Raw genomic sequence first — 13,671 nt, 5'->3', positions numbered from 1 at the left:
GAAGATTGGTTTTCCTTTATGGTTATGCAATCCCCTATAATGTAGAAACATTAAAGGGATTTAATTTAGCATATTTATAGCTGCTGCTGAATGCTACATGCTGGTAAGACTCGGATTAAATTGGTGGTAGTGTCTTAGAAAAAAAAAAGAGATACATATGTTTGCTTCATAATGGTATTAGTGGTTTGTACAAGTGTCGTGTCTCTAAATCACTGTTCTGTGACGAATTTCAGGAGGAGCCTATAGAACGACTTAGTGTCCCTGAAGTACCCAAAGAACACTTTGGCCAAAGACTCCTGGTGAAGTGTTTGTCCCTTAAGTAAGTATCACTCCAACAGACAGCTGCTTTACAGAAGTTGAGAATTTAAATCTGCTGTTGTAGCCACGTGCATCTGGAATAACTCCTCTGCCTTGTTTGTTACCCTTGAAGGGATGTAACGTTGGTTGGTTTGTTGGTCATAGGCTTAAAGGTTATTTCTATAAAGGATAAGTTACACAGTACTGTGCATCAGACAGTTTTATCTTCAAGACTTTCTTTAGTCTTGTGCTATAGAAAGTACTCACCTTCCTTGGCTTTTCTCTGTGTTGCTTTTCAGCCAGTCTGTAGCTATACCTGTTCCGTGTTAATAGCACGCATGCATCACTGCGCTCGTTCAGGGCTCTGAAGTTGGCCAGTTATTGGTGTTCAGCTCTGTAACGAGGATGTTTAAGTGAGGGGGAAAAAAAAAAAAGATTAAAAATGCTTAAGCCTTAAAACATAAGACAACCAAAGATTTCCTGAAGTTTAGGCTCAACAACCTTGACTGTGTCCCTTTAAGAGTAAAGACTTTATATACTTAGCAAGCATTAACTGGAGGAATAGAAACCTGTTAAACAAGTTTAATGAAGTGGAGCTCCTGAATATAGGGTTACCTGCAGCTGGTTCATTGCCTATAACTCTTCTCTAATAACACAAGGTAAAATTTTACTGTTATTCCCTTGGAGAAATAAAGTACAAAACTGATTTTCCACACTGCTGTATTCATCTTCTGTGTCCTCAGTTAGGTCAACCCTTCTTATTAGAGAGCTCCAGTTAGACTACATAGCGGCTCATAACTGAGATATATGTGTGGGACATATCTCCTGCTCGTAGAGTACTCTAGGACCTAATATAGCAATAGAGATGAACTGATTTTGCAGCCTTTTATGAACTGGAACAACATAATATGCTGTAGCAGTGGAGCTTCCTCTCCAAAGGATGGTGTCTTTAGCATAAATAAGTTAGATGCTGGAAATTAACGATTTCTGCTATTTAGGTATCTCTTGCTGACTGTAAATTTATAGCAAATCTGCCCAAGTACATGCTTGTTTGTGTACCAAAGTAATCTCTGAAACTGCACTTACAGTTATAATAGTGAGCATGCAAGATCGTGCTATCTTAGTGGCACAAAAAGACGTACGTGGTCTCTTCCCCAGGGAGAAGGCTAAGGTGACCTAAGCAGGGTCATTTTCAGGTTAATCTCACTGTTGTTGCAAAACTAGAGAAAATACCTGTTTGATGATGCAGTCCTGTATGTTGTTCTCCCTGTTGGCAGAAAGAGCTCCAGGCGGAAAAGCTGAGAGCTCTGTACGAGGATTGGGTGCTTGGGGGTATCCCACTGAGGACTGGGCATTTATTGCACGGGGAGGCTGTGCAGTCAGGGGAATGGCATTTCAGCCCCTGCTCTCTTTGGTGTGGGGACAGGTTTTGAATGTTTTTTAATTTCTTTAACTTCCCAGGTGATTTAACAGTAAGTTTAGCTCTGTTTGGGAGCCGGTGGCCATTTAGCCGTATCAACAGGTCAGCATAGTAAATTAGCACGTAGGACAGCTTCTCAAGGTAATCAGAGGAACTAAGTGGTCCAGCTATCCCAATTAATAATTCCTCTCCCTTTAAGGAGGCTATTAGGTTCCTTTGCTTAGCTTTCAAACGACACTTGAAGAAGATAAAAGCATTTATAGAAGAATGCTTTATGTCTTGTGACCCTCATCCCAACCTTTCTGTTGGGTCAATGAGTTGAAATGGCTTTTAGAGGGTCCAGGGAGCACCAGTGCGTGTCCTGGTAGAAGGGAGCGGAGGAAGCAGGACAGGAGTGGAGTGGGAGGAAAGCTGGGGAGTGAGACCTCCCTTTTCAGCAGGAGCAAGCCCTTAGGTTGGCTCAGCTGTTCCTGACGTCTCGGCTTAACAGTGGTCAGCCGTCACCTTACCCAGGAAGGATTTGGGGAGGGGGTAGGTTAGACTTTCTTAGAAAATGCAAGTCAACTGATTTTATGTGTTTCTTTCTTTCAAGATTTGAAATAGAAATTGAGCCCATATTTGCAAGTTTGGCTTTGTATGATGTTAAAGAAAAGAAAAAGGTATGTTTTTAATTACTTGAGTGATGACATTTCCACCGAATCATTACAAACCTGTATTTAAAAAAAGAAAAAGGAATTAATTCTGGAAACAAACCTTTATGAAGACAGTGACATACTAGTGGTTGAAAGAATAATGAAGGCATTTCACGAACCATCTTGTGTGTTCTTCTTCTGCTTAGTAAAACAGTTGAAGTATAACCACTTTTCTAAAAATATTATCTAATATGTGAGTGCCTGAAATCAGAATATATATATTGTCCAATCTTGGCTTTCAAAAGTCTCTTCCCCGGAGAGAACTTAAGCAACTGAAACCTTTTATTTAGATTAAGTTTTTATGACTTTCTTAATCTCTTTTTCATGATTCAGCATGATACGTGTCCAAGTAACATTTTAATAATGCACAAGAAGGTCATGCATGCTAAAATTGCTAAAATCAAAACAAAACTGAGGAGTCTTTTCAAGATTTAAGTTATAGGAAATGCAAAATACATTTATTCCCCTATTTATGTTCTGTATTTAATATTTGAAGAGTCTCTTAGTTTTCCTAATTCAAGACATTAGCAGTAGTAGAGAGAAAAATGTAAAAAATATGCATTTTGACATTTATCTCTTTAAGACTTGAATGTAATGCATTGAGTTTTAAGTTATGTAGATGAGAGTATGTGGAATATTATGTGAACTTTGTTTAATATTTAAATCACACTTCATAAGCCAATTTTATCATCTCATTACTCCATTTTTTTTCTCTAATGTAGTAAGTTCTTTAGTGACCTCTGGTGTTGATAACCAGCTTACATTCGTTTGGGCTTTGAAGCCTTGATACAGTCAAGGATTTGGTGTTTCAGCGTAGAAAGCTCACTGTCTGTCTTTCAAGATGTGTTGTTTTTCTCTGTGAATGATCTTAAAGATCATTTTCTATTTTGATACTTTGATATTTTCAGTTCAGATAGCAATTGTAATTCCTAGTCCTGTGATGGAACTACCCACCTTACTGGAGCTGGAGGAAATTTTATAGGTAGTGCGTATTGTTTGCTCTATTTCCTTTCTCCTTTCCCACTGTCCTGCCTTGATTTCTTAATGAAATGGCCGTTTTGTTTTTCCTTTTATACATGGTTTCAAAGGAGGCACTCCTGGTAGTTTTTTCACTTGTGTTTTGAAATTTTCTGTTGTGTTTATGAAGAGTTTACCAAAAATAAAAAGTATAACTAATGCTTGAAGCTACCCAACTTCTTCCTTAGATTTCAGAAAATTTCTACTTTGATTTGAACTCTGAACAAATGAAGGGAATGCTTCGTCCACATGTGCCCCCTGCTGCTATATCCACGCTGGCCAGATCTGCCATCTTTTCTATCACTTATCCCTCTCAAGATGTCTTTCTGGTAATAAAGGTAAGAAATGCCAGAGAAATTTAAATTATTATTGTCTCTTGTTTTCTATTTAAAATAAAATACAAACAAGTCTGGCTGACTATTTGAGTTCTTATTTACATGCAGAGAGCAGAATTCTATTCTCAAAAGTGTAAACACCAGCACTGTGTTTCATTTCAGATATTCTCACTTAGTACGTTAAGTTCCTTTGTAACAGAAACAATTCACTGGAGATATGCATTGTTGTATTATTGAAAAACTGAAAAGAGCACAAACGTTTGCTTGATGTAGAGCAGCTTTCTGGGGCTTGACCTTAGTTTTCACATGAAACACTGTGCTGACTCCTTAAGATGATAGAAACATGAGTGATTTAAAAATATATATTGATCTGAATCTCATTCCAAAAATGATATGTACCCTTAAGCCAGATTTTTCAAATGTCTTTAAGAATTGAAATTGCTAAGAGCTGAAATAAAATGCCACATTGGTCACTCCTGGAATAATGTATACAAAGATGAAAGTTACTTTCTCTTTTTTCATTTGATTCAATGAGCACACAAATGTTACTTGTTCAGATTGGTATTTGAATCAGGTTTTTTTGGCTGGTCTCTGCATAAAAGTCATCCTATTGTAAAAAGGGGAGTTCAATACTTGCTTTCAGTTCACAGGCAGTGGTTACATTGCCTGCTAGCTAAGGGCTGTGTTTTGAGAACCCTCTTGACTGAGGTCTCTGCAAGTTCTTCACGAACTGCTGCTTACATGAGGAATAAGCTTTTGAAAATGAATTAAGGCTTTGTGGCATGACAGAACAGTCCCAGGTAAGAATAAGGTTTTCGGTAGTGTTGGAGCATATTCTGATCTCCGGTTTTTGGTATGATTCTCTGAATTCCTTCTAAAAATCATGTTCTGCCTGTGCACACATACTCACTTTTCTGATTTTTACAAGATATGAGGAAGAGAGAACCCCGTATTTATGAGATGGGGATCTTTCCAAAAGAGCTTGCGACTGCACATTAGTGCTTGTAAAACCAGTGATCCTAGAGGAGCTGGTGGCTTAGGTGATTTTTTGATCTGATGATGACAAGGATGTAGTCAGGGGTAAATACAACAAATGCATAGCGTGCCTTATGGGGTGAATTTTCACATGGGTCTTACTCACTACGAAACCACTTTTCAGACAGCTGGTATTGCTAGCGTAAACTCACCAAGGAGTGCAAGATTTGATGGAAAGTAGTTTTGTTCTTTATATTGCGGTAGCCTCTTGGAGTTCTACTAATAGACAAGTATGAATGGCACTTTATAAGCATGGGAGAAGTTTAAAGATATTCTAATCTAGTAATGGCATGTGCACGGTTAGTGGGCGTGGGAGGGAGAGCCAGGATGCTTCTGAAAGAAACAGTCTTCATTCACGTGATAGGGAAGATTTTTCCATTAGAAACTGAGTGTTAAGCAGTTTTGTGTTCAAGAAGCATTGACTTACTTGGAGACTTCAGAAGCAAACATCTACTCTTTTTGGCTAATTTTAATTATTTGATTATTTCATTATTTGATTTGAAAACACACTGTTTTAAAATAACGCTTGTTTTAGCTGAGTGCATCTGAGTCACCTTTTTGTGCTGCTGCAATAGGTCCTTAATATGGAGAACAGAAAGAAGGACAGAATTCTGAAAATGGTGATGCTGAAGACAGTGTAAGCTGTCTTTAAGACCTTAAAAATGAGCTGAAAGTGGCTCTAGAACAGATCAAACCAAAATGAAGTGGTGTATGTTCCCTTTGAACCTGTATTTTACATGTGTGATTCAGTTATAGCTGGAGATCTGGGAACATAATGGCTCTAACAACTTGAGTGCAGTGCTTGTTCCGTCACTCACAAAGGGAAATCAAGCTTTAACTCTTTTGAAAGAACAGTCTTTGCTGGATACATGTCCTTATAACGGTTCATATTCCCTTCTCAGCTGGAAAAAGTATTACAGCAGGGAGATATTGGGGAGTGTGCAGAGCCTTATATGATTTTTAAAGAATCTGATGCAGCAAAGGTAAGAATTTTTTTGATGTTTTGATGAAATTTGGCTACAGGTGCTTTAAGGCATTTTGTTATTAACAAATTAAACATACACTGTTTTCTTTTGCCTTGGACTTCACAGCCATTGATACCATTCCTGTTGTTAAAAGGATCCATTTTTAATTAAGAATCTAGTCAAATTCTAAAGGCCAAAGAAGAGTCAAGACCTTGAATCTTGATGCCTTATTAGGGTAGAGTAGTTAAAGGTCATCAGTTTTTGTAGCTGACAGGGGAGACGTGTGGTTACCACCATCAGGCTCAGTCATCTGTGACTCCCTGTCCCAAAGGATCGGCCGTGTGCTTATAGCTGGGTCAAGTGAAGGCAGCCTTTGATGTGAATTTGCAGTAAAATTTCAACTTTTCCATTGCTTCTGCAGCTCAACCCCTTCACAGTACCTCTGCCTTCCTTTAGAAGGGTTATAAAGTGGATGAAATAGGTTAACAGGAGATTCTCCATCAGGCCTGGTTTTGAATTGCAGTGCATTTCTGGTTCGTTTTTTCTGCTGTTTTCTGCTGATTTTTCTTTTTCCTAATACTGTAAAGAAGAGCCACACTCAACAGCAGGATAAAGGTGTCCTTTTTACATGTAGTAAGGGTAGATATAAAATTTTATACTTTAGTGTTTGTTTTTTTCCATTAACAATGTCCCTTTAATTCCTGCCTTCAGCACTTTGGGCATCGTCCTCTGAAGTGCAGTGGATGGCATGGACCTGCCCCAGTTTGACTGATTCTTTGCCTTTCCCACCCGTGTTTAAGTGTAGCCTCTCTCCTTGCTGTAGAAGCCCTTTGCTCCAGACTAAAAGCAGAGGTTTCCCCGCAGAGAAGAATGCCATCTTACTCCCTGCAGTTGGCAGCTGGTTGCTCGTTGAAGTGTATCCGAGTCTGGGTGGGAATTGCAGGTTTGGTAGGTTGAGGAACAAACAGGAATGCTGGTAGCACCTGCAGAATTCAGTGGCACCTGGACTATGACGTTTCCTCTGTCTTTTCCCACACAGGCTGCTATTTGTTTTTCTTCCAACACGACAGGGCTGTAGAATAGCAAATCACTGATTTTATTGTTACTCAAGCTAAGTATGTTATTTTACAGCTCCAGTCTGTAAGATGTACAAGAGAGCTTGAAAAGGAAACCTTGTGTACGTAGAATGTGAAACAGTGCTTTTGAGCCTCAGAAATGATTCCTAATTTAATGTACAATTGGGTTGAGCCAAGTGAACGTTAAAAGGTAATAGTGAGGGCTGAATGAAGCAAAAAACTGAGAGATGCCAGCTCTTCCTGTGATTAAGAGGCTTTCCATTATGCTTTTTTCAAAGGAGCTGGGATGTTCGTTTGTTAGTGCTGATCACACGAACAAAGTTTTGCCTTCCTAGAGTTCCAATATATTTTTAGCTGAAGGAATTCACCTTTTTTTGTCTATTTCTGTCTTTATATCACTGCACCGCAATATGAAAAACGGGTGGCTTTCACCTCCGGTATATAGATAACAAAAGTAAAAGACTACATTTCCTGTGATCAATAAGTTGACATGTGCCTAGGTGAAATTTTGGACTTGGATTTGCAGGATGCTTGGAAGTGTAAGTGGAAAGGTGATTTTTCAAGGTCTTCTTCCCAGCAAGGTGCATAAGCATGTCCTGAACTGGAAGAATGTCAGCAACAGCCCCCTGTCTGGGGACTTCTTAAAGGCCTGTAGGTAACAACCTTTCTAAAGCAAAAAATTGCTCTTTAATATGCAGAATTATGGAAAAGTCCTCTCGTACTCCTTTTTTTCCTCAATAAAATGAGTATGATACTGCTTATTTGAGGAATGGTTGCCGTTTCCTATGCAACTCCAGATGATCTGAGCACCAGCTGCATAGAATCACATTAAGAAAGGCCATTTCAGACTTCATAGAGTAAAATTCAGCTTTTCTGGAAAGGGCAGCGGGCAGATGAGCTCACTGGGATTTGACAGGCTATTCAGGAGGCTTAAGAGGATGAAGGCAGCTGCTCTATCAGGCTGTCCTGTGTCTGGTGCTGTTGGCCTGACGGCAGGTTGGTGAAGCAGAAGTCTGATTGCCCAGCGCTTATTGATCCTCCTCTAGAAGGTGCTATTGAAGCACAAAATCATTGCAAGTTAGAAAAGATACCGTTGTTATCTACTGTTCATTTGCTAAATGAACCTTTGTTCCTATTCCTCTCCTTTTAATCTCTTGGGCTGAATATTTTCTTCACAGAATAAGGAAAAGTTGGAAAAACTGAAATGCCAGGCAGAACAGTTTTGCCAAAGACTAGGCAAGTATCGAATGCCTTTTGCCTGGACAGCCATTCATTTAATGAACATTGTGAGCAGCGCTGGAAGTTTGGAAAGAGATTCCACAGAAGTAGAAGTTGGCACAGGAGGTACGGTATCTGGCATCTGCATGAGGGAATGTGGACAAATCCAGAGTTTACTGAAGTCTTGATTCATGCCCTGTATCTGCCGTTGCTCCTTTTATTGCTTTCCTCCCCCTGCCCTAGGTCTTCTGGTAGTCTTGGGTCATGGTTGAAATAAATCAGAAAAGTCCATGATAACAAATGGATTTATCTTTCAAGGATTTTACAAGCAAACCATCTGTTATATTATTTAAAACCAGGCTTCTAAGACTGAGAGAGCGTTACAGGCTGATGAACATTTTCCAAAGGAGTGGATTAATCTTTGTGAACCACACAGCTCATCTGAAACTGCTCTTCAGCATCCCCAAAACTGCCAACTTCATCATCTCTCAGAGCAAGAGAAATACATAAATCTCCGCACGATGAAGACTTTTATAATAGCAGTAAGGCACTGGGGTGAGGTTGCTGTGAGAGGAGCAGAAGTAGTCAGCTGTGCTTCATAGCCTCCTGATGCCTCAGGAGTGTGATTGTCTTAGCATAACCACCTCTTCTATCACACTTATTGCATAATTTCCAAAAGCAGCAGCTATCTTCTTGTGTAGAAAATCCTGGTTGGAGCAAAAGTAGGCTCTTGGACAATTGTTTTTCTTCTTTTTTTAATTCCTTCCCCTTTTTATTTTTTGAAGAACGTAAAGGATCATGGTCAGAGAGGCGGAATTCCAGTATTGTCGGGAGGCGCTCGTTAGAGAGAACCACAAGTGGGGATGAGGCTTGCAATTTGACCAGTTTTAGACCAGCAACTCTGACAGTAACAAACTTCTTTAAACAGGTATTGTATGAAGCTATCTAATTAAGGAGTTGTTCCTTGGACAGAGGGATTTGATCATGTGAAGACAGTTTAGACCCGAGTGATTAATTTGTGATGCTTTCAATGCATGTAATGCCTGTTCCCTGATCATAGGATATCTTTGAACAGCATGCAGTGGGTTTTTTATATCATGTGCTTAATTCTGCCAGCAGTGGGTCCACAGTCGATTGGTGGATTCTTTCAATAAGTTTACTGTGAATAATTACCTTACGGAATTTGGGATTATTAGCTGGTTTTGACTTGAATGATAAAGTGTCATTATGGCATAGTGACTTAACTACTCTAACTAATAGAACTGGGCCTCCCCAGGAGAACATCAGTTTATTTTACTCCAGATTTTTCTAACATGCGTTGGAAAAATCACTGGTCAACATATTTAGAAAAATGCTCATAGAAGCAAGTTCACAAAAACTGAGGATAACTTGTTTGGGTTAGTATGTGCCAAAAAGTATTCCAGATATTTGTCCTAGTCTAGTAGTTGCATAGCCTTTATGATGACGGTCAGTTGACTCCTTTGGTTTCATTGGGTGATAGAGAATCCCGTTGAAACATCAACAGGCTCAGAATGAGGTTCAGCAATGTGATTTGCAGTTGGCATCAGTTCCCTGGACACATCCAGGGATGTCTGAGAAAACAAAGCATTTCATTTCTGATGCTGCTTTACTGAGTGGCAGCTCTTCTTAGCCAGAGCTTGGGATTTTCCTGAGAAGCAGAAGAAAACATGATTAAACGGAATAAAATTTTTAGTTAAGCTTAGAAAATGGTTTCAGTTCATTAATTTTTGCTAAGATTTGCTTAATGCCACATCTGGTTCAGGAAAATTGTAATTTGAATGTCACCTTTGTGTATAAAAAGGGATTTAACAGTGAGCAACCAGATATTTTTTGGACTGATTTCTCGATTATTGGGAATACAAAGATTTAGATACTATATATTGAAAGTGGTTAAGCTCTTTTTTTTTCCTGATTGCTTTGGTTGCGTGCCACTTTCACTGTGGGTAGCCATCCAAAGTCTGCTTTTAAATACAGTAGGGTAGATAAGGAGAAATGTCATCAAGGGCATGAAGTTATCATGGTGCAAACCATGTAAGTGGAGGGTGACTCCTACCTCTGGTGCTCCGTGCTTTCGTGAAACTCAGTATGACTGTAACTGAACTCTGGAAACGGTATCTCTGAGGTCTCAGTGACACAGAGCAGCTCAAGAAGTTCCTTTTACTTGAAGTGTTAATAAAATCCAGTTCTGTAACGTATGCACTCAAGATGTAGAAAGTAAGGAAAAAAAATGCATTACAGCACTGCTAATGCAGTCATTCCACTGACCATGTTCTGCGACCCTCTGTATCATACACCAGTTCACTAAGTTAGTAATGAATTACAAAAGCATATGTTTATTTACTTTGTCGAGGTTGTTTTCACTGACAACTTAGAAACAGTTTGTTTTATTAATTTATCCTTTAAAAATTGCCGAACATTGATTTAAGATTTTAAGTTTCTAATTCTTCTGTATCTTCTATCTTTTATCTTCCCTTCCTTTTCTCCTGTTGAGTACAGTTAATTGAATACTACCTAGTGTTTTTCTCCTTCTATTTGCTTCTTTTTTCATATTGTGATTTATTACCTTTATCATCAGATATGCTGCTTTTGGATAGTTAGAGGGTGGTAGAGTCACATTTTATATAATGTTTCCAAAATTAATGAAATTCTGAGCTACTAGAATGTGGCACAAGGAAGACTGACAACAGACTCCTTCCACTTCCCACCCTTTCTTAACACTTCTTTTGAAAAGTAAGACTCTTTTAGACTCACGCCAAAGAAAAGGCAGAGGAGAAGGGAATGAAGATCACTACCTGAATGACGGCTACTTTTTCAAACTATTATACTTGCTAAAAATTGGATATTTTTGGGAAATCTTTTAACAGCCATTCTCAGTTTTGAAAAAGATAATATTGATGGGGAGAGAAGAGGTTTTCAATGAGAAGTTCCTGCTGCTGTCATGATGATTAATAAGGAAAAAAGGAAGGAAAAAGGATGGGGAAATGAACTGTAATCTAGTGTGTTAATTTTAACACCTTGTTCTGGGAAGGTACATTTTGATACCAGAGGAAAGAGACTATACTATTAGATGGTTTATTCAGTCTCTCTCGCAATCCTGAAGGTTTGTGTAGATAACCATTTTCTTCCCAACATCCAACAGGAGGGTGATCGCCTGAGCGATGAAGATTTGTACAAGTTCCTTGCTGACATGAGACGGCCATCATCAGTGTTACGGAGATTGAGACCTATCACAGGTATTGAACGAGAGCTTTTTGGCTCACATGTGTTAAGGTATTTAGTTAGTCCTTCCCAATTGCCACCCAGTTATTGTAAGTGAGCAGATGAAAGCACCCTAAGAAGTCATCGACAGTAATCCCTGGTAGACCATGAGCACTACAGAGGGCATTTTGGCAGGTTTTTCACTGTCACGTGTGCTCATGCAGCTGCTGTCACACTGAGAATAGCATCTGTGAGAAGAGGTGCAAACCTCAAAGGCCTAAACCCAGCAGGGGCTGAGGAACCTCTGTTTTCCTGAGTAAAATACCACTCTCCTGGCTCCCACTTGGTTAATAGGAACAGACTCCACCTCTGTTTGAGAAAGGGAAATAAAAACGCTGGCATGCCAGCGGTGAAACATCACTGGTCCCTGACCTGTGCTATTCCTGACAATATTTACTTAACCTGTTCGTAAAAATCTCCAGTGACAGCAATCCTACCGCTTCCTTAGATCATGTCTTCCAGCACTCAGCTGTCCTTGTAGTGAGGTTAGGTATTAAGAAAACTTTGCAAAATTATCTTGCTGCAAATTAATCTGATTATGGTCTGTCATGCCCTCAGGGCAGTTATCACAACCTTTCAAGTACTTGAATACTGTTATTAGTTCACTCTTACTCGCCTCCGTTTTGTAGCCTAACCAATCTTAGTTTTTTTTCAACCCTTCCTCAAAGGCTGTGATTTTAAAATTGCCTGTTACTCTCTGCTAGAGTTTCTTTAACCTGCCCACGCTTTTCTTCGAGCACGGTGCTCTGAACTGGGTATGCTGCTCCTCCTAAGACCTCATGCCAAGCGAAGCAGACGGATTAGTCTCCAGTGTCTTACACATGACACTGCACTAATATGTCTTAGAATGGTTATAGCTTTCTTCTGGACGTTGGCTTATTGTCACTGCTGTCACCCAGCCCTCTTCTACAGAATTGAGCCATGCCAGTTACTGGGGTTTTTTTATGTTTGCGTGTTTGGCTTCTCCTTCTTAATGCAGGTCTTTCGCTTTCTTATGTTTCACCTTAGTCATTTGATGCCATTTCTCCAACCCTCCTGTCTTCCAAATTTTTACAATCATTCCAGCCTCAGTGCCATCCGCAAACAATAAGTGTGCTGTCGGTACTGTCAGCAGACTTGCTAAGGAAAATACTCAATAATCTTGGTGCGGATGAGCTTTCAGCAACTCCTGATGTATCCTTCTGGTTTGATAGGCAAGATTCCTGATGAGGCTTTGAATATTGTTTTTTAACAATAGTTGGGCTTCACAGTAGCATTATTATGGTCTTTCCCCAATTTGCCTAAAGGAACAGCATTTAGGACTTGTTAAGATATATCTTTTCTGTTGGCTCTTATTATCTGGTACCCCAGTTGCCCTAGATACCAGTTTGAGTCACTGTTACTTGTTTTTACATGTTGGCTGTAATTTATCATTTGTTTATTTATGAAAGTAACACACAGGATATAAACCTGAAGAAACAAAAGATGAATATGCTTTTTGATTTAAATTAACTTCTATTTATTGTAATAAAATAATTTTCTTCTTGCAGCTCAATTAAAGATAGACATCTCTCCAGCTCCAGAGAATCCCCATTACTGTCTAACTCCAGAGTTGCTGCAAGTCAAACTTTACCCAGACAGCAGAGTTAGACCTACAAGAGAAATCCTGGAGTTTCCTGCCAGGGATGTCTACGTTCCAAATACCACATACAGGTTAGAGTTTTGAAATACGTTTCGCATTTCAGGGCCTGAGACTGGCAAGCCTAGAAATTCCTGCCTTATCATTTGGTTCGTTGCAAAACTTGCTGTATCAGTAGATCGGCTGTGCCAGGGGCACAAAAAGGGTCCAGACTGACACAGCAGAAAATACACAGTTGTGAAGGGACAAACGTATTTGCATAAAACTTGGCTGTGAACAAGAACATGAGAGAGGTTTCTCCATTTCCCAAAATTCACAGTGAAATTTAGTTGAATTCTTTTCAGTTTTGTGTAGGTTTTTTCTTTCTCTGTGTGCAAAAGTCATCATTCTCTTACTGTTTTTATTACTTTCTGACACTTTCAGTGACTTACTTTTTTTCTTTAAAGTGGGGGATAAAAATGAAGAAAATGCATAATCCCTTCGTTAATGTTTCCATTTTGATTTAAAAGCAATTTCTTCGTTTATAAGACTTGGGGAAAAAAATCTGAACATCTGGAAGATAAGGATTTTTTTCTAAAGTATTTTGGAAAACAGTAACCTTTCTATAGCTAAGCCCAGACAGGGAGCAGATTTCTTTTCATTATGTACCACTGTTCATTTAAAGCTTTTCCGCAGTGTCTTTGCAGACATGACACATCTGAGTGGAATCGTCTTTTTGC

General features: G+C 39.2%; 1 protein-coding gene across 1 annotated transcript in view; it reads left to right on the top strand.

Moving 5' to 3' along the window:
• Nucleotides 1–13,671, top strand: part of DOCK7 (dedicator of cytokinesis 7) — a 108,566-nt gene that overhangs the window by 29,130 nt on the left and 65,765 nt on the right. Inside the window, exons 7-14 of the mRNA XM_059822223.1 lie at nt 234–319; nt 2,310–2,376; nt 3,615–3,764; nt 5,699–5,779; nt 8,016–8,181; nt 8,841–8,983; nt 11,216–11,309; nt 12,864–13,026. Coding sequence (XP_059678206.1) covers nt 234–319; nt 2,310–2,376; nt 3,615–3,764; nt 5,699–5,779; nt 8,016–8,181; nt 8,841–8,983; nt 11,216–11,309; nt 12,864–13,026 — 950 coding nt within the window. The remainder of the gene's footprint in view (nt 1–233; nt 320–2,309; nt 2,377–3,614; nt 3,765–5,698; nt 5,780–8,015; nt 8,182–8,840; nt 8,984–11,215; nt 11,310–12,863; nt 13,027–13,671) is intronic.

The sequence above is a fragment of the Gavia stellata genome, chromosome 10, assembly GCF_030936135.1.
Source record: "Gavia stellata isolate bGavSte3 chromosome 10, bGavSte3.hap2, whole genome shotgun sequence".
Lineage (NCBI taxonomy): Eukaryota > Metazoa > Chordata > Aves > Gaviiformes > Gaviidae > Gavia > Gavia stellata.
This window is presented reverse-complemented; position numbering and strand designations above follow the sequence as displayed.